Genomic DNA, 20064 nt, shown 5'->3' on the forward strand with positions numbered 1-20064 from the left:
AGAAACTCTATCGACTTACCTTATGCTTCTCATTCCAGTGAAGTACTGGAGTCGCAGTCAATTTAGCGGGTCTTCACTAGATTTGCAATGTCTTGTATTCTCCTTAAATTACTAATTTATTGTTTTGAGCTTCTGGAGAGCTTCTGTAAATTTATATTTTGGGAGTTTACAGTTCACATTAAAAAACTGTTACAGCATTTCTTCAACTCCGGGTTCCAACTCCCACAAACCCCACTATGGGAACGCACAGGTCAGGTACCCACAAGATGCAACTACTGAAACATTTGGAGAAAATACGGTGTTTAGATATGCTGAACACATTTTACACTACTTTGGACACAACAGTTCAACTGAGCCATTGCAAGTATCAGCAAGGTGTTTTCTAATGCACAAAAGTCTTGAGGTATGTTGCTGTCTGCTAATTATCTATCCAGTAAGAACAAACTTAAAATGGAAACGCTTCAGGTTTATAAGCCATATTTCAAAGTGATTTTTAACAGTACTTCCAGAATTTAGGCACGGCCTTACAGAATCAGACTATACCTCAATCATCAGTGACCGAACATTCAAGTGACAGTCCTGCCAATGTAATTCTAGTGAAATATCTTAAGTTTTAAGCCAGAAAAATACTATGCACATTATAGAGCCCATTAAGTTTGTGTACGGGTATTATTTAAATCAATTTAGAGCAACCAAAGGGCATGATTTGTCTTTTATCCTAAATGTACCCAAGGGACAGTTGGCTTTTATTTAGTGTAAATCCTATTCTAAACTTTTGGTTTTAGACATACAATAGATTGTAAGCCTATAGTATCACGGCCATCCTGTTATTGAGGACCTTCTAGTGCCAGCCCTATATTGGATTTTGCCTCTATAGGACAATTCCCTTAAGTTTTGGAATAGATCTTAGGAAATGAAAATGTGTTTGCTAACTTGCCAGCATGTTTTAGAAACTAATTTACATACACCTCTACCTCGATATAACGCTGTCCTCCGGAGCCAAAAAAATCTTACCGTGTTATAGGTGAAACCGCGTTATATCGAACTTGCTTTGATCCGCCGGAGTGCGCAGCCCCGCCCCCCTGGAGCACTGCTTTACCGCGTTATATCAGAATTCGTGTTATATTGAGTTGCGTTATATCGGGGTAGAGATGTAATTGATACAATAAAGAGCCTAATTTACCCATGGCGATTCATGGCATAATTCTGCCACTTGTACTTGCTTCGAGTAATATCCTACTCTCGAGTAGCCCCAGTGGGTTCACACCACAATTGCACCTTGAATTGGTTTTATTATAATAGTTAAGACTATTCAATGGGGAGTTTCCCAAAATAAAGTTCTACTGAGCATGAGTAAGGATGTCAGAATCTGGTCCTTACAACAGAAACTAAACTGATTTGGAAGTATGCACATAAATGCATTTTGGAAACAATAAGATACTGAAAATATCCTTTATTATTTTAAAAACAATTTTATTCTGTATATTTAGAAATGTGTAATTTTAATAACTGCAAAGAAAAAATCAGCCACACCTGAATAGCTAATAACTGATTAACAGAATGCAGTGGTATATTATCTAAACAGTAGTAGTGCTGATGTGCCATAATAAATTGTCTATTAGTAAAAAAATACATTTCAGGGCACATAGTATAGCATCCTTATCACAAATTACAGTAGGGATATTTTTCAAGATTTTAATCAAACTAGAGAATTCCGAGTTATATTCTTCAAATGCAGCACTTAAAAAGGTAACAACATTGTGCATTTAAAAAAAATGTCCTTGTTTGTATATTGTAGAAATGCTGCTTTATTGCTGCAGATGTCAAAGTTCAAGGCTCAAAAGGTATGAGAATACAAAGATATCCTTAAGAAACTTTGTTTTGTTTTTATATATATTTATATATAAAAAGGTAAAGCTTATAAAAGTTAATTTACAAACCAAGAACAAAAGTGGTATGCACGCTTTATATACAGGCATTCTATAACATCTATAAATTTTCAAATGCATAGCAGAAAACATACCATCATTTTCTTCTGGCTCTCTTCTGGTTGATCAACACAAACAATACTTGTTCTCTAAACCAGCAAGTTCACAATAAGTCACTTTATCAATCTGTTTCATGATATATTATCTAGTTAAGCACAAAAGCCATACAAACTTAGTAATACAGAGAACTAAGACTATTAAAAACATGAGGGTAAGGCATCCCTGCTGGTTAATATGTCTGTAGTAATGTGTTGGTTAATTTACAAATCCACAGAGGCAACTGAACCATAGTCATCTCACATGCTTTCTATCTTTCCCATGACAAAGAAAAGTAACAATGTTTTCATGTACAGTAAGTAGACGTGCTTTTCCTCACAGTAGAGGAAAACATCTAAGTTGTGCTAGTCAAAAGTTTACCGCTACTTTATGGGACACGTACACCAAAAGAGCCATCTAAAAACCAGAGATGGAAATATAGTAGTGTGTATTTTAACACAAAAGTTAAAAAAAAAAAACCCACCAAACCACCCCCACCCCCAAGTTAAAAAAAAATAAAAATGCCAAATTCTGTAGTTCAACCAGTGGACTATGAACCAAATTCAATTCTTCTGTATATATTCCATTGATACTTTAAAGTTTTAACAATGAAACACTAGCTGTGTCCATTTTAAACAAAACAAAACAAAAAAACCCCAACATTCGGAACCCACAAGAACCCCACCTTGTTTCCATAGTATACTTCCTGTTTGTGGCATGTATTCTGACCATGGTTCAAGAGTGTACTTGCTAACCATTGTTAGTTAAAGCAAGATGCTTAAACAGTAAGTTCCATTAATACTTGATAGAGTCATTCAGTTTATATGTAAGGTCCATCTCAGTTTCACATTATTTACTCAGTCAGCTAATTTAAGGATTAGAAGTGGTCAATTAGGACTGAGACACAGTTTGCTCCAACAAGATAGTTTGGATCTCCAGGAAGAGACTTGTTCTGCCAAGTTTTGGGGTCACCTGTGGGAGGAAAACACAATGTTGGTGTTTAGAATCCAACGTCAAACAGCGTACATCTTGAAAGAACCATGTTTTTGGATAGTACCTTTTAGTTCAGAAGCAACACGTTTTGCAATAAAAAGTATAGTTTGTATTTTACTCAGAAAGAGTCCATGGATGGTAAAGTTTTAATTTAGTAAACTGCTTGTTGTTGTGGTAATTCAAAAGAGACTTGGTCGTACTCAAGGACTTTTGTACATACAAAACAGATTTGCTCTGCAGCAGCACCAACATAGTGCTTTCCCTTCAAATGATCAAAACTAATCTATATTGGATACTCACAGGACTTTTGTATTAAAAAAAAAACAGAAAATTAGGACATTTTACTAGGCTACATTAACTAATCCTTCAAGAATCAGTTTCATAATTTTAACAAAGACAAGTCAAAACTCAAGATAAGTTGTTCTACTCGCTATGAAGTAGTGGGAACTTTATTTTGTATTAAGAGTAATTTTTTATCTGAACACAGTATACCAGTAGTGCAATATAACTGACTGAAAAAAGATGGTTACTTACCTGTGTCGTAACTGTTCTTCAAGGTGTGGATGCAGACATGTATTCCACTCAGCTGTTCACATGCCCAGTATACCAAAGCCAGAGAAATAGGCCTAGCAGTATCAGTAGGGATGATGCTTGTGCCCCTTTGCTTAATGGTCCCTCCCCTGACTATATATGGGTGGTGCTACCCTCATCCCGCTCAGTTCCTTCACACCAAACCTTAGGCTGGGGACTCAGCTGCAGAGGGGACAGAGGGTAGGTTGTGGAATACATGTCTGCATCTACATCTTGAAGAAGAACAGTTACAACACAGGTAAGTAACCATCTTTTCTTCAAATCTCAGCAGACATGTATGCCACGCAGGTGACTCAAGCCGTTTAATGAGGAGGTGGGGCTCAGTCTATTTAAACAGTGACTGCAGAACTGCCTTCCCAAAAGTTTGCATCAGTCCTTGATACTGTGGTGATAGCATAATGTCTAACAAAGGCCGTTCACTGGAGACCACATTGCAGCTCTGTAGATATACACTATGGAAACATCTCTAAAAAATGCTGTTGATGTTGCTTGAGCTTGGGGACATAATCTAAGCCACTCCAAAAGTTGTAGTAATATAGATATCCATTTAGAAATGGTTTAAGCGGAAACCAATTGTCCTTTCATCCACTCAATGTAAGATATGAATAGACGAGGTAAAGAACGAAATGGTTTATCCTTTCCGGATAAAATGTCAAATACCTTCTCACGTCTAAGACATTCTTCTGCACCCAAATATGATTTGGGGGAAAAAATACAAGTAAGAAAGTGTGACACACTTTACCTCAAAGTAGCATCCTGGAGCCCCCATATTCACCACTGTGATATGATTGATATGTTTGGTACAACATATCAATCATATCACCTTGTGAGGTATCATTTTAAAAGTCTTGATCTGTTGAACACTAATATTCTGTTGGATTGTATGTACTATCGTTGTATGTGAAGTTATGAAGTATTGCTGCATGTGCTTGTGGGGGGCGGCTGCCCCACCCTTATGAGAGATTGGGCTAGGGCAGGCAAGAGCGGCTGCACTGAGTGGCAGCCAATCAGGGAAGGCCTGAGCAAGTGGTGGCCAATCAGGGCCAGGCTCAGCCCTAGATATAGGCTGCCTAGGAGAGTAGCAGGCAGTCTCTCCCAGACTTCCAACAGGGAAGGTCTGTCTCCTGAGCTAGGAGACCAGCACTGGGGGAGTGCCAGGCTGCAGGCCCTGAGGGAAGGGCCTAAAGGGTGCAAAGGGTCAGAGGGGAAGTGACCCAGCGAGAGCGGACAGCAAGCGAGGGGAGAAAAGGTGGGCAGGGAGGCTGCCGCTAGAGGGTCCCTGGGTCGGGACCCAGAGTAGTGGGTGGGCCTGGGTCCCCCCCCTTCCCCCTTATATTGCACCTGGCTGTGGGAAGTGCCCATATTGGACTACACCATACCCCTGACGGAAGGGGTTAAACTTTGGGGTGTAGGTGGCCACTGCAGCAGGTGGAGGACTGCTGTTAACCCCCCCCCCCCGGAAGGGAGTGAGAACGGACTGGGGGGGCACTGCCAGAGGGCAGTGTCCTGAAGGGGACGCCATGAACAGAAGGGAGCAACGCGGATCCAGGCGCCAACGGAGGGTGAGACGCAGACGGGACACCACCAAGAGTGGGCGCTCCCCATGGACTGAGCTAATTCCCGGAGCGACTAGTGGGAGGTGCCGCACCGGCAAGTCCCGCCCTGTCATAGTGCTACTGAAATATGTTGTGAGATTGGGAAACTCCCACAGCTAGCCTTTCAGCTGCAACAAAGGATGGCCTGACAAGTGTTGATGCCCCATCAAAAAAAAAAAAAAAAATCCACTTTTCCAGATTCTGCTCAGAGTGCACACAGGCAGTGGAGACTGCCTGGCCCCAACATCACAGCAAGGATCTTTCTCGCAGCTGGAAGAAGGTATAAAAAGAGAGACAGTAACATCATCACTTGCCCTCTCTCCTCTCTCTTCCCCCTCCTCCCCACCCCATCTTAATACCTGGAAGATTATCTAGAAGACAAAGACTGAGAGATCGGGAGATTGATTCCAAGCTGGAAAGGAGCTCTGTCTGAGTATTAAGAACTGTAAGATGCCTGTAACAGACAGTGGGGTGAGAGTCTGTTTGATTCAAATCTTGCTTAGTCTGTTAGAATTTAGACTGTGAATTTATTTTTATTTATTAGGTAACCAACTTTGATCTCTACGCCTGCTACTTATCACTTAAAATAAGTCTTTCTGTAGTTAATAAAATCTGTTTTATATATGTTTTAGGTTGAAGTGCTTGTGGAATCTCAGGTCAGATTACAAAGGCTGGTGCATGTCCACTTTTCTACGAAGAAGTGGCAAATTTATTAATGATCTTGCATTGCCCAAGGGAGCCTTGAGCAGTGCAAGACAGTATATTTCTGCAGTGCAAGGCGGGGCAGGGGAGATGGACTGTTGCCTCTCTCTGAGTGGCTCAGGGAGCATTCATGCAATATAGCAGGGTGTTGGGCTCCAGATGGCAATGGCTGAGTGATCATACTGCCTGGAGGGGTGTTGGTGCTTGTCACTGTCATAACTTTGTGGGAGACACCCAAGACAGGAGAGTTTAGGATGCACCATGGTCCCACAGTTTCAGGTTCTACCCGGAGGATTCCAGTCACACAGTAACCTGATTACGGCAAAACAGATATCTCTTTTGACAGAAATTCTGGGTGTGGTCTTAAAATTACCTTGTCTTTGCAGAGCTGGGTGTACAGGGGATTGACCATTAAGACTTGTAATTTACTGATTTGTCTAGTGGATGTGATAGCTACCAGGAAGTTAGTTTTCTGGGAGAGGAGAGCCAATGAGTAGCTCTAATGGTGAACCCATTAGTGCATTCAGCACCATATTAAGGTTCCACAATGGCACCATTTTCTTCACTGGTGGAAAGAGACAGACAACGCCTTTCAGAAACCTCCTTGCCATAGGACTTGAAAATACTGACTTCCCCAAAAAGGAGAGTGGAAAGCTGAAATTGCAGCCAAATGAACTTTCAAGGAGCAAAGAGCCAGGCCTGAAGATTTCAACTGCAACAGATTGTCCAAAATGTTCTGAATCTGGGCTGACATGAGATGAATTCCCTTAGAGATCACCCAAATTGAAAACTGCTTCCTTTTAGACAAGTAGGTGGCCCTCGTAGATGATTTTCTATTACTAAGCAGAACTTTCCTGCTTCTGAACACCGCATGTCCTCCTTATCTAGCCACACAATATACATGCGGTAAGGTGTAGACTGTCTGGATGAACACTCTGGCCATGACGTTGAGTCAACAGGTCAGGGAGAAAATGGAAAGACTTGGGAGGTCAAACTGATAGCATATGAAGATTGGAGAACCAATATTATCTCGGCCACGCTGGTAAAATCGTGATCAGCTTGGCATGGTCCAATTTGAGTTTGAGGATAATCTGAGGGATAAGAGGGATGGGGGAAGGCACACATTAGTTCGGACCCCAGTTCAGATGAAATCCGTTTGTGAGGCATTCTAGCATTCTTGGAAGAGGGCCCTCAGCACACTGTTCTTCAGTAACCACTTGTGGTAGTTCGAAAAGATTCTGCTAAGGTGATCGGCCAGCTGAGTCTGAGAGCCTGGTCAGTGAGCCACTACTAGCATGATATTTTCTTTGATGCAGACGTGCCAAAATTTTATTGCTTCATGATGAAGTTGACTGGAATGGGCTCTTCCCTGCTTGTTGACATAGTACATCACAGTGATATTGTCCATGAGTATTGTGCACTGTTGTTCCCTGAATGTGATGCCAAAAGGCCCGCCACACATTGTACATTGCCCGAAGCTCCAGCACATCAATATAACAGGACGCTTCCTGTTCCAATCACAATCCCTGAATTGTTAATGATTCCAGATGCACTCCCTAACTTATGGAGGAGGCACCAGTGACTCACATTCTGTAGGCATGGCACCAACAAAGGGAACCCCTTGACACACATTGTCCTGAATTGTCTGCCACTGCGGCAGGGTGTTTGGTATTTCCGGAGGTACTCGCACCAGAATGTCTAGTGAATGGTAACTTGGACAACAAACAAGCCTCTCATGCTGCACTATGTAGATACATGTGGCTATATGGCCTTATAATTTCAGACACACTCAGGGTGTTGGGGTAGGATGTGGAGGTCCAGACATAGGTGATTTTTTGGTCCTTTTTCTTGGAGGACTTGAGGAAGAGGAACAGAATATCTTCCTGCTAGAGGCCTCCTCAGAGTCCTGCCGAGGAACATCAGCAAACTGGTACCATCTCCTATGCTGATATAGGCCTCATGGCTTGCTCCATTAGGTACTGCTTGAGTCTCAAGTCCCTTGCCATCTGTGTCCTTTTCTTGAAGGACTTATAGATGGAGCTCCTATCCTTAATGTGCCCCTTTCCCAGGCCAAGTGAACACCATGTGTGGATATCACAATTCAGAATAGCCCCTCCGCATAAAAGGCACTGTTTAAATCCTGGTGAAGACATTCCACCGGGAAACTACTGCTAAATTCCCTAACTAATCTATGGTATTGCTAAAAAACAACTAACTAAACTATTTACAAGAAGTTCTCAGACAGAGAAGGGAAAAAAAGGACAGTGTGAAGAAACACTACCCAGGGTGCTCCAACTCCAGTCTCAGGCAATGAGAAGGAAATGAGAGGGGTCAGGGCAGCGCCACCCCTACAGGTACTGCTAGGCGAATTTCTACAGCTTGTGTGTGCTGGGCACGTGCACATCTAAATGGTATACATGTCTGCAGCAAGTAAAAGAAGAACTACTACTAATCTTCTGGAGAAACTTTACTAAAGCACTGATGTGCTAATGAGATGGTAATTTGCTGATATTTACTTTAGATAAGATTTACAACGGATATGTCATTAAAGCTCCTGTGATATTTTCTTTAAAAACAGAGGGTTTATTCTTAGTTGTCATCTGACAGAACTCAGAAGATTAATTCCAGTCTATACTTATTGTCCCTTGCAGTTTCAACTTGAGACGTTCCCCACCCAATAAACCATTGCAAGATGTTGCTGGTCCAAAATATAGTGTCCTCATTCTACCATTTCAGTGGTAGATTGAGATAAACATAGTAGTGTTCTTTAAAGCCTGAAGGATAAATGGCACTATAAAATTTCAATAAGATGGGCCAAAAAATACATCTGTCCTAAGATTTGGAGATAGTTACATAATACAGCATCTCAAACCTTTGTGTTAAAGGAGACAAATGTAAATTCCAGTTGTTTTCTGGAGAAACCCATGAAAACAAACATGAATTACACAATGTGCTGAAATGATAACACCTGATGTGGAGACTGGGAAAAGTAAAAATGGCCTAGGGTTGTCATGTGTATTTATAGAATTTAAAAACAAATCAACTGATTGCAGCCAACAAATGCTAATTATTTAAAACTGTTCTCAAATAGAAGTTTAGTGCTGCTGGAGGATTTTCAGTTCTGTAAATACATTAATTCCATTCAATATGGAAACCTGAGTCTTTGTAAAATACCTGTAAAATTGTAAAATTTGCAAAAGGTCAAAAATTAGATTGTAATAAGGGTAGGTTTTAATCTCACAGATGAGGCAATCTAAAACATTTTAAAACACACCTATGGTGTAGATTAGATTCTAACCAATACAACCTATAACTGTTACTCCACAAGTTGAAGATACGACTACTTTCCCATAATTTGGGCATTTAAATCCTTTGAAGTAATGACCGTACAATATCAAACTAATACAGTGCAACAAGTGTAATATAAAAGGAAATGAATGTACTGTTAGTCATTTAAAGATGCAATTTAAATTCTCTCCACTCAAAAGTTAAAATGAGATTAACCAAGAATTTCAGATGTTTTAGGGATAATATACAAGTATTTCTGACTTAAGTGTAGCAGAGAGTAGGTCAGTATATGTAATTAAATGTTCATTTAAAGAACAGGACATGGAAACAACTGAGATCAAGCAAAAAGCTGAGATCAAGCAAAAGACTGAATAGAAAAAGCACCATAGTGTTGCAAACCACTACTATAAAGGCACCTGAAAAATCAGAGTCCTGTAACCAGCTAATTTAAAAAGAGAAAACAAATATTTATTTAAAGACACAGTATGGTCTACTTACATATCAGAAGACAAAATTGCCTAATTCTGAAATTGTCTCAAAAAGCAAGATTACTGATACATCCCATTTCAGTTAAACAGAATAAAATGTTGTGTTATAACTCCAATACAGAAAGTGTTAGTACTTGTATATGCTTTATCTCTCTTTCTCACACAGAAACACAGGCTAATTTAGGAGAGGAAAATGATCTGTCTTAAAGAAGTTTTGATTACTATTTGGGAGGACTAGTGTTTCTCCTTTCATTTCAAGTAAATTCATGAATAGATTTTTCAGTTACAAAATATGAGTGCTGTTTAAAAAGTTTTATGTAGTTGTGATGGTGTTTTTTGGGTCCCCGCCACTTAAGTATCAATGTTTTAACATTTCAAATATGTACATACAGTTAAGTAGATGTACGGAACACATGCATATAATAGCATAAAAACCATCCAAATGTTGATTTCTCTAAATCAGATGCCCATCAAAACTGATGCTCTAATCTTTCAGTGTCAACACATTGTTGACAGGTATAGATACATTAATGACAATACATTTTGTTTTAAATACTGTATACATAAGTACTGTGTTTAAATATTATATACAGATTATATGTACACATTAGAGGTGTAAATCCTTCCATTGTAATGTTAGAAAGTAGCTGAATAAAACCTTGACTTTCTTCAAATGTGCAGATATTAATTTTTAAATTGCTGTAACTTGAGACATTTCATGAAATTGCTTGAAACTTACATAAAAATTCTACTTCAGCCTAATACTGATCATCCAGAATTTCAGCCAACAATGTTTTCTCTGTTCCAAGTAAGGGGGTGAAAGTGGTAGTGAGCATACAGGAAAAAAGAACAGGCATACAAAACTAAAACCTGGTTGCAACTTCAACTATGAAAAGCCTCTCTCCATAATTCTGGGTGCAAAAAGGAGATTGGTGAAACAGGTGGAAGCAAGCAAGAAAGTCGTGTGGAAAATCCAGCCATATTAGAATGAACTGTAAAATGCTTTTACAGACAAACACTGTAGTTTTCTTAAATGGTCTGATTGTAAGCATCAACTTGAAAATATGAAAACAGTTAACATGTAATAAGTCATGATTTAGGAGTGCAGAGGTTAAATTTACAATTTGCCAAAGTAATATGGCCAATTAAGCAGAAGACATGAGTTTGCGGTATAAAAGCCAATTAGGGGTACATAATCATTTCCCCCCAATTTATTTTAGTGCAAATTTACAATTTTTAAGTGTTTGCAGCTGTAACAGTCCTCAAGGAAGAAGAAAAAGTGGAAAGTATGATGCTATTTAACGGACCACGGATAAGGTAGATAATATAATACTGTATTTTTCTTTACCATCTTGGTTTGTCAACCACGATTTTAGCCATGAATTTGCACCATGAGTAATGAAAGTGAAATGGAGAGTCTGACACAAATACAATGATTGAGTTATATATTACACATTGTCACCTTTAGCCAAGTGATCTTAAATTACACGATAGCACCCAAAAGCCCCAAAAGGACAGAGGGAGGACAGCATACCCGACGAGGAGTCGGAGGATTTTAGAGCAAAAGACCAACCATCAGGGGTCATAGACGCACAATGTGGTAAGCGCAGCTCCACTGGCTTCAGGAATTTTAGTCCGTGGGGCCCACACATTACCAATGGGCTAAGCAGCGTTTCTCCTACAGTTAAAGAGAAACAAAAATAAAAGGTTAGCAGTGGAAACATGTACTCCTTAAAATACATTCAATATTTCTTCATACACCAACAAGAGCAAAATGTGAAGAAATTAATTTATAAAACCTATGAAAATTTAGCCTTGAAAATAAAACAGAGCTACTCAGCAAGGTTGTTTCTGGTTGCCTTTCCTATTACCATACTCCACTGAATTTCAACTGGACTGGATCATATTACAAAAAGAAAGGCATAGGGCCAGACAGGCCAGACTATTTGACTACATTAGAATTTTTCTGACCTATAATTCCAAACATGTGCTGCTATACCAGAGGTACAAACATGTGAACCTCTCAGTGCCTTGCCAACACCACAGCTTTGCTCATGCTACTGCTAGTGGTGGTTTATCCACTAGGATGTCAACCATCTTCGTGTTGACAAGGGAATGCACAGGGTTGAAGCAAGAACCCAAAAAGTCACTTGTTGAAAGTGATAGCTGAGCTAGCAAATAGTTGCCTAAGAGCCCAGCCCTCTCTTAACAGTCAAAAGGCATGGTACAAGGAATTGAGAGTTTTTATTTTTGCATTTAGCTGCTCAAGATCGTAATGAGAACACGCTCCTCAACTAAACAACCCATATTCAGATGATAGGTCTAGAGTTGCTTTGAATCTTGTGCCGCAAAGTACCAATATAGTGCCTCAATTGTAAATTCCTGAAATTGAAGTCCTGAAGGAGAGAACAACTTCTCCTTAACTTACATAAATGAGACACGTATAGTATATGTTTAAAGGACTACTAGTTTCCATTTGTCTAGGTTCTGGAGTGGCTATTGAAAAAACAAACTGACTACAATAAAAAGATATTCCTAGGTTATATGCTGTACTACTTGCCACTTTAATACACAGTAAAAAGTGTGTGTTTTAGGAAACAGCAATAGTCATTCAGTGATTGCATCATCTGGCTTGTCTGAAAACCAAGTCAAAAAATCTCATTTGCTTGAGTATTTTCTACCTCATGCCTATTTTTATAATGCAAAGAAGGACAGAAAAATTTGGCTGTTAGTAGGTCTTTGAAACGTCCAGCATTTGAGGTAAATTTTCTCAATGTATTTGGCTAACACTTCACTTATTTTTAAAAAGATAAATTGTATAATGCTTTCAGTCCTATATCATGTGAGGAAACATTAACCTGGCAGACCAGAATACACCCATTCACGGACTATAGAGCTAATGAAGCAATGAAAGTCATTTTAAAAAATTATTTTCAAAGTATATTAAAATTTAATTTGTGCATGTCAACATACTTATATATTAAAAATTATGGTCAAAATGGAGACACCCTGAATTATTCTCCCACCTGAAAATATAATTGAACAGAATACTACTTCCTCTGTATTTCTAGTTGGTGAGCTTCTTGGGGGCAGAGACCATGTCTTCCAATGTTTTGCAGTCAGTGCTTAGATAATTAATAACATTAGATGGTATATTAAGATACAAAGACAACTCTTACCTTTCTCTTTGTCTAAAGGTGGGAGGATACTATTATCTCTGCAGACCTTGAAATAGATTTCTTGCTCTATTCCCTCTGGAATGGCTCCTTGTGGTATAATTATACTAACTCCTGTCTCTATGGAGCTTAATACACCACCATTGCTGTTAAAAACACCTCTTGCTGTGGCTACTACAGTGTGTCCATCCTCCTCCTCGTCATCCTCTAGTGCTGAAGGGCTAAATGTGAGATACATAGATTAAGCACAGCAGTTTTATATACCTCCCCCAAAATCAGTAGCACACTGTATTTTGAATTAATTTACCAATGCAATGGTTACATTAGGCAGGCTAGCCCTTTTAAAGTGTAATCAGTCTCAACTAAGAAATAAGTCAAATGGAATAGTATAATTTTTGCTTATCTTTTGAGAGAAAGGATAAATGGAGATGCATTTCTGCTGTAGCCACAAAAAAATTAACTCGGAAATTTACCAACGGCATCAGTTAACTAGAGATTTTGGACCACTCAGAACTAGTTAGGTTTTCAAATGCTCAGTTTTTAGGGTTGTTTTAGGATAGTTACCCCAACTACAGAGCTCAGCATAAGAGGACTAAAATTTACTAGAATTCTGTTGTTCCAGCACCACATTTGTCATGAGTTTAGTATCATATAAAAACACAAAGCAGATGTATTATGTTGATAATTCTTATATGAACCTCACTGAGACTTTTCTTTCACTTATCTTTAAGTAAGGACAATTTGTCAGCCTTAACTTCTATAGCATCAACAAATACCACTTAGAATCCTGCCATTTTCCAGGCTGTGAAATGAATGTTGCGGAGGACTGGAAAAAACCTCACATTTTATCAGGAGGTTTATTGTACTTAAGTTGATTTTGCGTCAATTTCAGAAGCACTCATTTCTTTTGGAAAGAGACCAATAATTTAACAAATCAGTATCAGCTCAGCTTCTCATGGCATAAAAAAAACCCCAACTGCTTCAGCGCAAACTGCTCATTCTTATGTTGCATTACTGAATTTTAAAAAACAGTAAAAACTATTTCAAATTTGAATCATACATTATGATCACATAACATATGGCAAATGAGACAAAATATTTTGCAAAGATTTTACAAACACATACCCTATTTTAAAACAAATAAATTGAGGAAATGCTCAAGTTAGCTAAAAGTATGCCCCTTATAGATGAGTGGATTTTTAGTTTTATGGTAGCTCCATAATTTGAGAATGGGTAATTGCAGCTTACTCTTAAACAGTTTGTTTGGTCTCATAGCAGGTAGAACACAGTTGTTGAAATGACTGATCTCTTTTTAAAAGAGTGCTTTTAAAAATTGACCTGAAATAAAAATATAGCCTCCTCAACACATACAAGACCACTCCCACTGAATTTGCAATATTAAGTTGTGACATTAATAATTCAGTAATTTCAGCTTCTGGAAAGAAGTTGTTTAGAGCAAGACACGTGTTAATTTTTTACTAAAACACACAAGATAAGAACGCAACTTCATTATTAAAAAGTAGGATACAGGCAGACAGGACACCCCACATCTCCCCCAAAGCCTCCAGTGTTAGTCCCAGGAGATGCATCCTGGTTTTTGGGATTAGAGAGTCTGGGCAAACTAACAGCAATTCACCCAGGACTGGACACACTGCCTAAAAAACTGCAATTTCACGAGCAACTCCATTCTTAAAAACGTATAAAAGAAAAAAGAAAAAAATCTTACCTTACAGGAATGGCTTTAGGCACAGCATTAATGTTATTTGGTTGATATTTAGGCTTGTCTGCCTGCGTGGAGAATGTATCCATTCCACTGTCAAACTCAGAAGGCTGCAATGAGCTATGTGCTTTTAAAATTGGTTGAGGAGAATTTGGAGCCTTTGAGGGCAACTCTGGTTTATGTTGAGTTTCATTTGGCAGTAGATTGTGGTTGAATTTAGGACTTTCAAACTTTCGCTCAAATGGCCTGGCAGCACTTGTGTAAGGCTTCGTTGTAAAGCGATTATAAGCCGGGGTGACTGTTTTCTGAGTCTGCTCAGTTCCATTAATTGGACCCTTGTCAGGGAAGCTTTTCTGAGGATAGAAGGTAGATTGCACAGTGTCCTCTCGGTTGGAAGATCTGAAAGTTGCTGGTTTATTTTGAGATGGAGGTGGGTCAGGCTTGGGCACTGTGGAATTCTGGAAATCTACGGACATAGAGTTAACTGTAACACAAAATGGAAAAAAAAAAAACATGAAAAAAATCCATAATATGTAAGCCTTAATATTCAATTTTACAGCTCAAACACTTAGGTCTATTATGAACATTTTTTATTTGCAGTAGGGCTGTCGATTAACTACAAAAAATTAACTGCAATTAAAAAAATTAATCATGATTAATCGCACTGTTAAACAATAGAATACCAACTGAAATTTATTAATTATTTGTGGATGTTTTTCTACATTTTCAAATATATTGATTTATATTACAACACCGAATACAAAGTGTACAGTGCTCACTTTATATTATTTTTATTACAAATATTTGCACTGTAAAAATAACAAAAGAAATAGTATTTTTCAATTCACCTCATACAAGTACTGTAGTGCAATCTTTTCCGTGAAAGTGTAACTTACAAATGTAGATTTTTTTGTTACATAACTGCACTCAAAAACAAAACAATGTAAAACTTTAGAGCCTACAAGTCCACTCAGTCCTACTTGTTGTTCAGCCAATTGCTAAGACAAACAAGTTTGTTTACATTTACGGGAAATACTGCTGACTGCTTCTTATACGTCACCTGAAAGTGAGAACAGGCATTCACATGGCACTTTCGTAGCTGGCGTCGCAAGGTATTTATGTGCCAGATATGCTAAACATTGACATGCCCCTTGATGCTTCGGCCACCATTCCAAAGGGCATGCTTCCATGCTGATGATGCTCGTTAAAAAAATGCGTTAATTAAATTTCTGACTGAACTCCTTGGGGAAGAATTGTATGTCTCTCCTGTTCTGTTTTACCCACATTCTGCCATACGTTTCATGTTATAGTAGTCTAGGATGATGACCCAGCACATGTTCGTTTTAAGAACACTTTTGCTGCAGATTTGACAAAACACAAAGAAGGTACCAATGTGAGATTTCTAAGGATAGATACAGCACTCGACCCAAGGTTTAGGAATCTGAAATGCCTTCCAAAATCTGAGTGGGACGAGGTGTGGAGCATGCTTTCAGATGTCTTAAAAGAGTAACACTATGATGCGAAAACTACAGAACCCGAATCACCCAAAAAAAAAAAAATCAACCTTCTGCTGCTGGCATCTGACTCAGATGATGAAAATGAGCATGCGTCGGTCCTCTCTGCTTTGGATTGTTATCGAGCAGAACCCGTCATCAGCATGTCTTCTGGAATGGTGGTTGAAGCATGAAGGGACATATGAATCTTTAGCGCATCTGGCACGTAAATATCTTGCGATGCTGGCTACAACAGTGCCATGCACGCCTGTTCACACTTTCAGGTGACACTGTAAACAAGATGTGGGCAGCATTATCTCCTGAAAATTGTAACTAAACTTGTTTGTCTGGGCGATTGGCTGAAGTAGGACTGAGTGGACTTGTAGGTTCTAAAGTTTTACATTAACTGCATTCAAAAATAAAACATTTTTTGTACATTATTCTACATTTGTAAGTTCAACTTTCATTATAAAGAGATTGCACTACAGTGCTTGTATTAGGTGAATTGAAATATATGATTTCTTTTGTTTTTTACAGTGCAAATACTGTACACTTTGTATTCTGTGTTGTAATTGAAATCAATATATTTGAAAATGTAGAAAACATCCAAAAATACTTAAATAAATGGTATTCTATTATTGTTTAACAGTACGATGAATCGTGATTAATTTTTTTACTCGCTTCACAGCCCTAATTTGCAGTAGATTTAGTAGGATGTGATTGTATGTTACTCACAAAGTTAGCATTAAGGGTTTCATAACAGCACTGAAATTAAGCTACTGTTTAAGAGAAACATTATTAAAATTATATTTTTTAGAAATATAAAGGCTTACTGCCCATTTCTGGTCCTACACAGCCATGGCATAGGAATTTATAGTTTTCAATAAATGTAGGACTTGTAGCCTAGTTTTGGTCTTCTATAAAAAGTGTGTTACATTTGGGTATGTACTTCTTAGATGTCAGCCCTGCTAGCTTCCTAGTTGTAGAATATGAAATTTAAGGATTACAGTTAGCTTACGTTTACATAAGAAAATATATTTGTGTGTTGTAAAGAAAGGCCCAGACTAGCAAGTAGAATGAAGGCCTTGAAAATAATAAGATATAAGGCCAGAAGGAATAAAGTAGGGAGGATGTCTGATTCAAAGAATAACTAATATGAGAAGCGAAAATTTCTAAAAAGAAGGCCTCTGGCCGATAGGGATAACTGCAGATGGTTTTAAAGAAGACCCCCCCCCCCCAAAAAAACCACCCATAATCTGTCTTAAAATGAGCCAACATGACCCTTTCCAAACCCACATACCAGTGTTAAAGCCTATGTGAACCCAGGTGCAAAGTAAAATACCGTTAGGCAGCAAGGAGGAGGGGAAGAAAAGATTTACTTTCTTCCCAAAGCCTATCAGGATTAAGACTGGAAATAAGGGTAAACGGTCTCAATTTGTTTTTTAGCTGAAGTCAGTAATTGGCAATATCATATCACTTGTTTGTTAAAGGGTATAAACAAGTAAATTATTAAAGGGTTCATTGCTAATACTTGCCTGACCACACTTGAGCAACCAATATATGTTTAAGAACCCCTGGGTTTAGCCAGTTTGTAAGTATCTTGATGAAATGCTTATAAGTGTTTTGTTACTGTTTGAATGTAGTAAATTGCTTTACTTTGGCTTTTTAGGCAAGTTTAGAGCAATTGTATAAGTGCCATTTGGCCTATGGGTTTAATAAAGGAATTTATGGTTAAGTGTTTAGTGGTTTCCCATATTAATAATCTCAAATAATAATTGCAACACTAGTATACTTCATAGTGGCATGTCACCTACACTTTTGTTACCTGTATTAGCACATGTACAAATTGTACATACAGGTCTTTCCATAAATGTATGCCTAATTTACACAGCACAAATTTGCTTTAATCTTTTTATGAAATGGAGTAAAACAGAGCCACAAGTAGCTGAAGTGGCTGGAACCAAACAACAGACAAGCTACACTGCAACATCATCATAAGCTTGAGCTAAAAGAAAGGACATTCTTTGTTAAGGCTGCCTAAACAAAGTAGAAAATTCTCTATTTTCGCAGACTTGAGAGAGAGCACACATCATGCTCAAAGAGTTGTGGGGGTGAGGAGGAGCTGGGAGACTGCCTATAAAGGAGAAAAAGATAAAATTGAAGTAGAAAGACTAATCTGCTTTATCTCTGTTGAGACTGCTAACATGGAATCAACTACAATATAATAGTTGTTGCGATATGGACACTTTCCCAAAAGAGGCTCAGCTACCATCAAATTTTTTCATAGAACTCAGTAGAGTCTCCAAATTGTAAAAGTATAGCATTTCAACTCACTTACGTATTTGCCTAGTTTACCAACAGGCTACATAAAAGGCGCTAGCGAATTCAGTACAAACTAAAATTTCATACAATGACTTGCTTATACTGCTCTGTATACTATACACTGAAATGTAGGTACAATATTTATATTCAAATTTATTTTATATGGTAAAAATAAGAAAGTAAGCAATTTTTCAGTAATCTTGTACTGTGATACTTTTATATTCTCATGTCTGATTTTGTAAGCAAGTAGTTTTTAAGTGAGGTGAAACCTGGGTTTGCAAGACAAATCAATCCTGAAAAGGATACAGTAGTCTGGAAAGGTTGAGAGACACTGTACTAAATTATACATCCAAGTCCCTGACAAATAGAGATTTTTGTATCTTTAAGTGTAAGTGGTCTAAGCAAGATTCCCCATTAATTGAAATGTCTGCATCTTTAATCAACACCTTTAGCTGAACCTATTGGTTCTAATTCCCCAACTAATTTACATTTTTTACTTAAGCTTGGGTAGAAATTATCGTAGTGACAGACACTTCATGTGCAAGAACTGAATAGTTCAATTTTAAAAAGTTTGTGCAATAACTTAAGTCTGTACTGGAGAATAGGAAACTAGGCAAATAGAACACTCGCGTAAATTCAACACTGCTTTCTATTAGACATGCCAACATTCAGATTTCATACCCTCAGAAAGTGCAGACTTGGGATGTGCCTGAAGAAGTACGACAGGGTTATTAATCGACTGAGGTTGAGTATACTGTATTGGAGGTGGGGGAGGAGGAGTAACTTGAGGAACTGGCTCATAGCGCTTTTCACCACCAGGTCTATCTGTGGGCTCAGCATCAGTAGGCTTCCCCCTGTTGGAAATAAAAGAAAAACAATAGGCTGACTCATCCAATTTTACAAAAGTTTCAGTTCCTGAATTCACCACTATTTCTTCTTCTATAATACCTAATTTTCATCTCTTCCTATGAACATTAACAGTTTCTGTATAACATCCAGTCCTAAGTACAAAACATTCATTTATAAGCACAAGAGATTTCAAGACAACACTGAATCTTTAAAAAGATTAGTAACACAAACCAAAAGATGGCAAACAAAAGGCAGATGACATTTTGGGTGTATTTTTGTAATGTTTAGCTCTAAAACCTTCGTTTTCAATTTAGTTTGGGTGGTTTTTCAATTGAGGAACTGTGCTATTATTTAGGTAGGTATTAAAAAAAACAGTTAAAAAAAAAAAAAGCATAAATTGGATGTGCAACAGAAAGACTGATTTCTGTCAGAACTCTTCTAAATACACCCGATATTTCAACAATGCCATCTTAATTATAAATGCAATCAGCTTAAGCTTCACTAGCTTTATGTGCATAAATTTTAGCTAGTTAAATAAGCAGGCAATTTAAACTTAAATTTCAAATATTTCTCACACATGATATTTCAGGAAATGGCCAATTTTCAAAAATACCTATAGTTTTTGGCTATCGTAACTTAAACTTACTTTCAAAATCATTGTGTTTAAAATTTTAGGTGCACATAATGCCTGTGAGAAATGTAACAGTGAGAGGACACCTTAAAACATCCTCACATCAACGGCAATCTTACCACTTGATGTTCCTTTTCAAGTAGTCATAGCTAGTGTAAGAGCCAAGAAATCTAGGTGATGGCAAAGCAAACA

The 20064-nt window shown here is 38.0% G+C and overlaps 1 protein-coding gene across 2 annotated transcripts in view; it reads right to left on the reverse strand.

Moving 5' to 3' along the window:
• Positions 1–2901: 2901 nt before the first annotated feature.
• The window catches only part of TJP1 (tight junction protein 1), a 325424-nt gene continuing 308261 nt past the window's right edge, over positions 2902–20064 (reverse strand). Inside the window, exons 25-29 of one of the 2 annotated variants that reach the window (XM_065412781.1) lie at positions 19074–19246; positions 14584–15061; positions 12861–13078; positions 11276–11359; positions 2902–2996 (exon numbers count right to left, since the gene is read on the reverse strand). In XM_065412781.1, the coding sequence (XP_065268853.1) occupies positions 2902–2996; positions 11276–11359; positions 12861–13078; positions 14584–15061; positions 19074–19246 (1048 nt within the window). Of the gene's footprint in view, positions 2997–11215; positions 11360–12860; positions 13079–14583; positions 15062–19073; positions 19247–20064 lie in introns of both variants that reach the window. The other variant, XM_065412780.1, reaches the window with a different exon arrangement.

The sequence above is a fragment of the Emys orbicularis genome, chromosome 10 (genome assembly GCF_028017835.1).
Source record: "Emys orbicularis isolate rEmyOrb1 chromosome 10, rEmyOrb1.hap1, whole genome shotgun sequence".
In the NCBI taxonomy this organism is placed as follows: Eukaryota; Metazoa; Chordata; order Testudines; family Emydidae; genus Emys; species Emys orbicularis.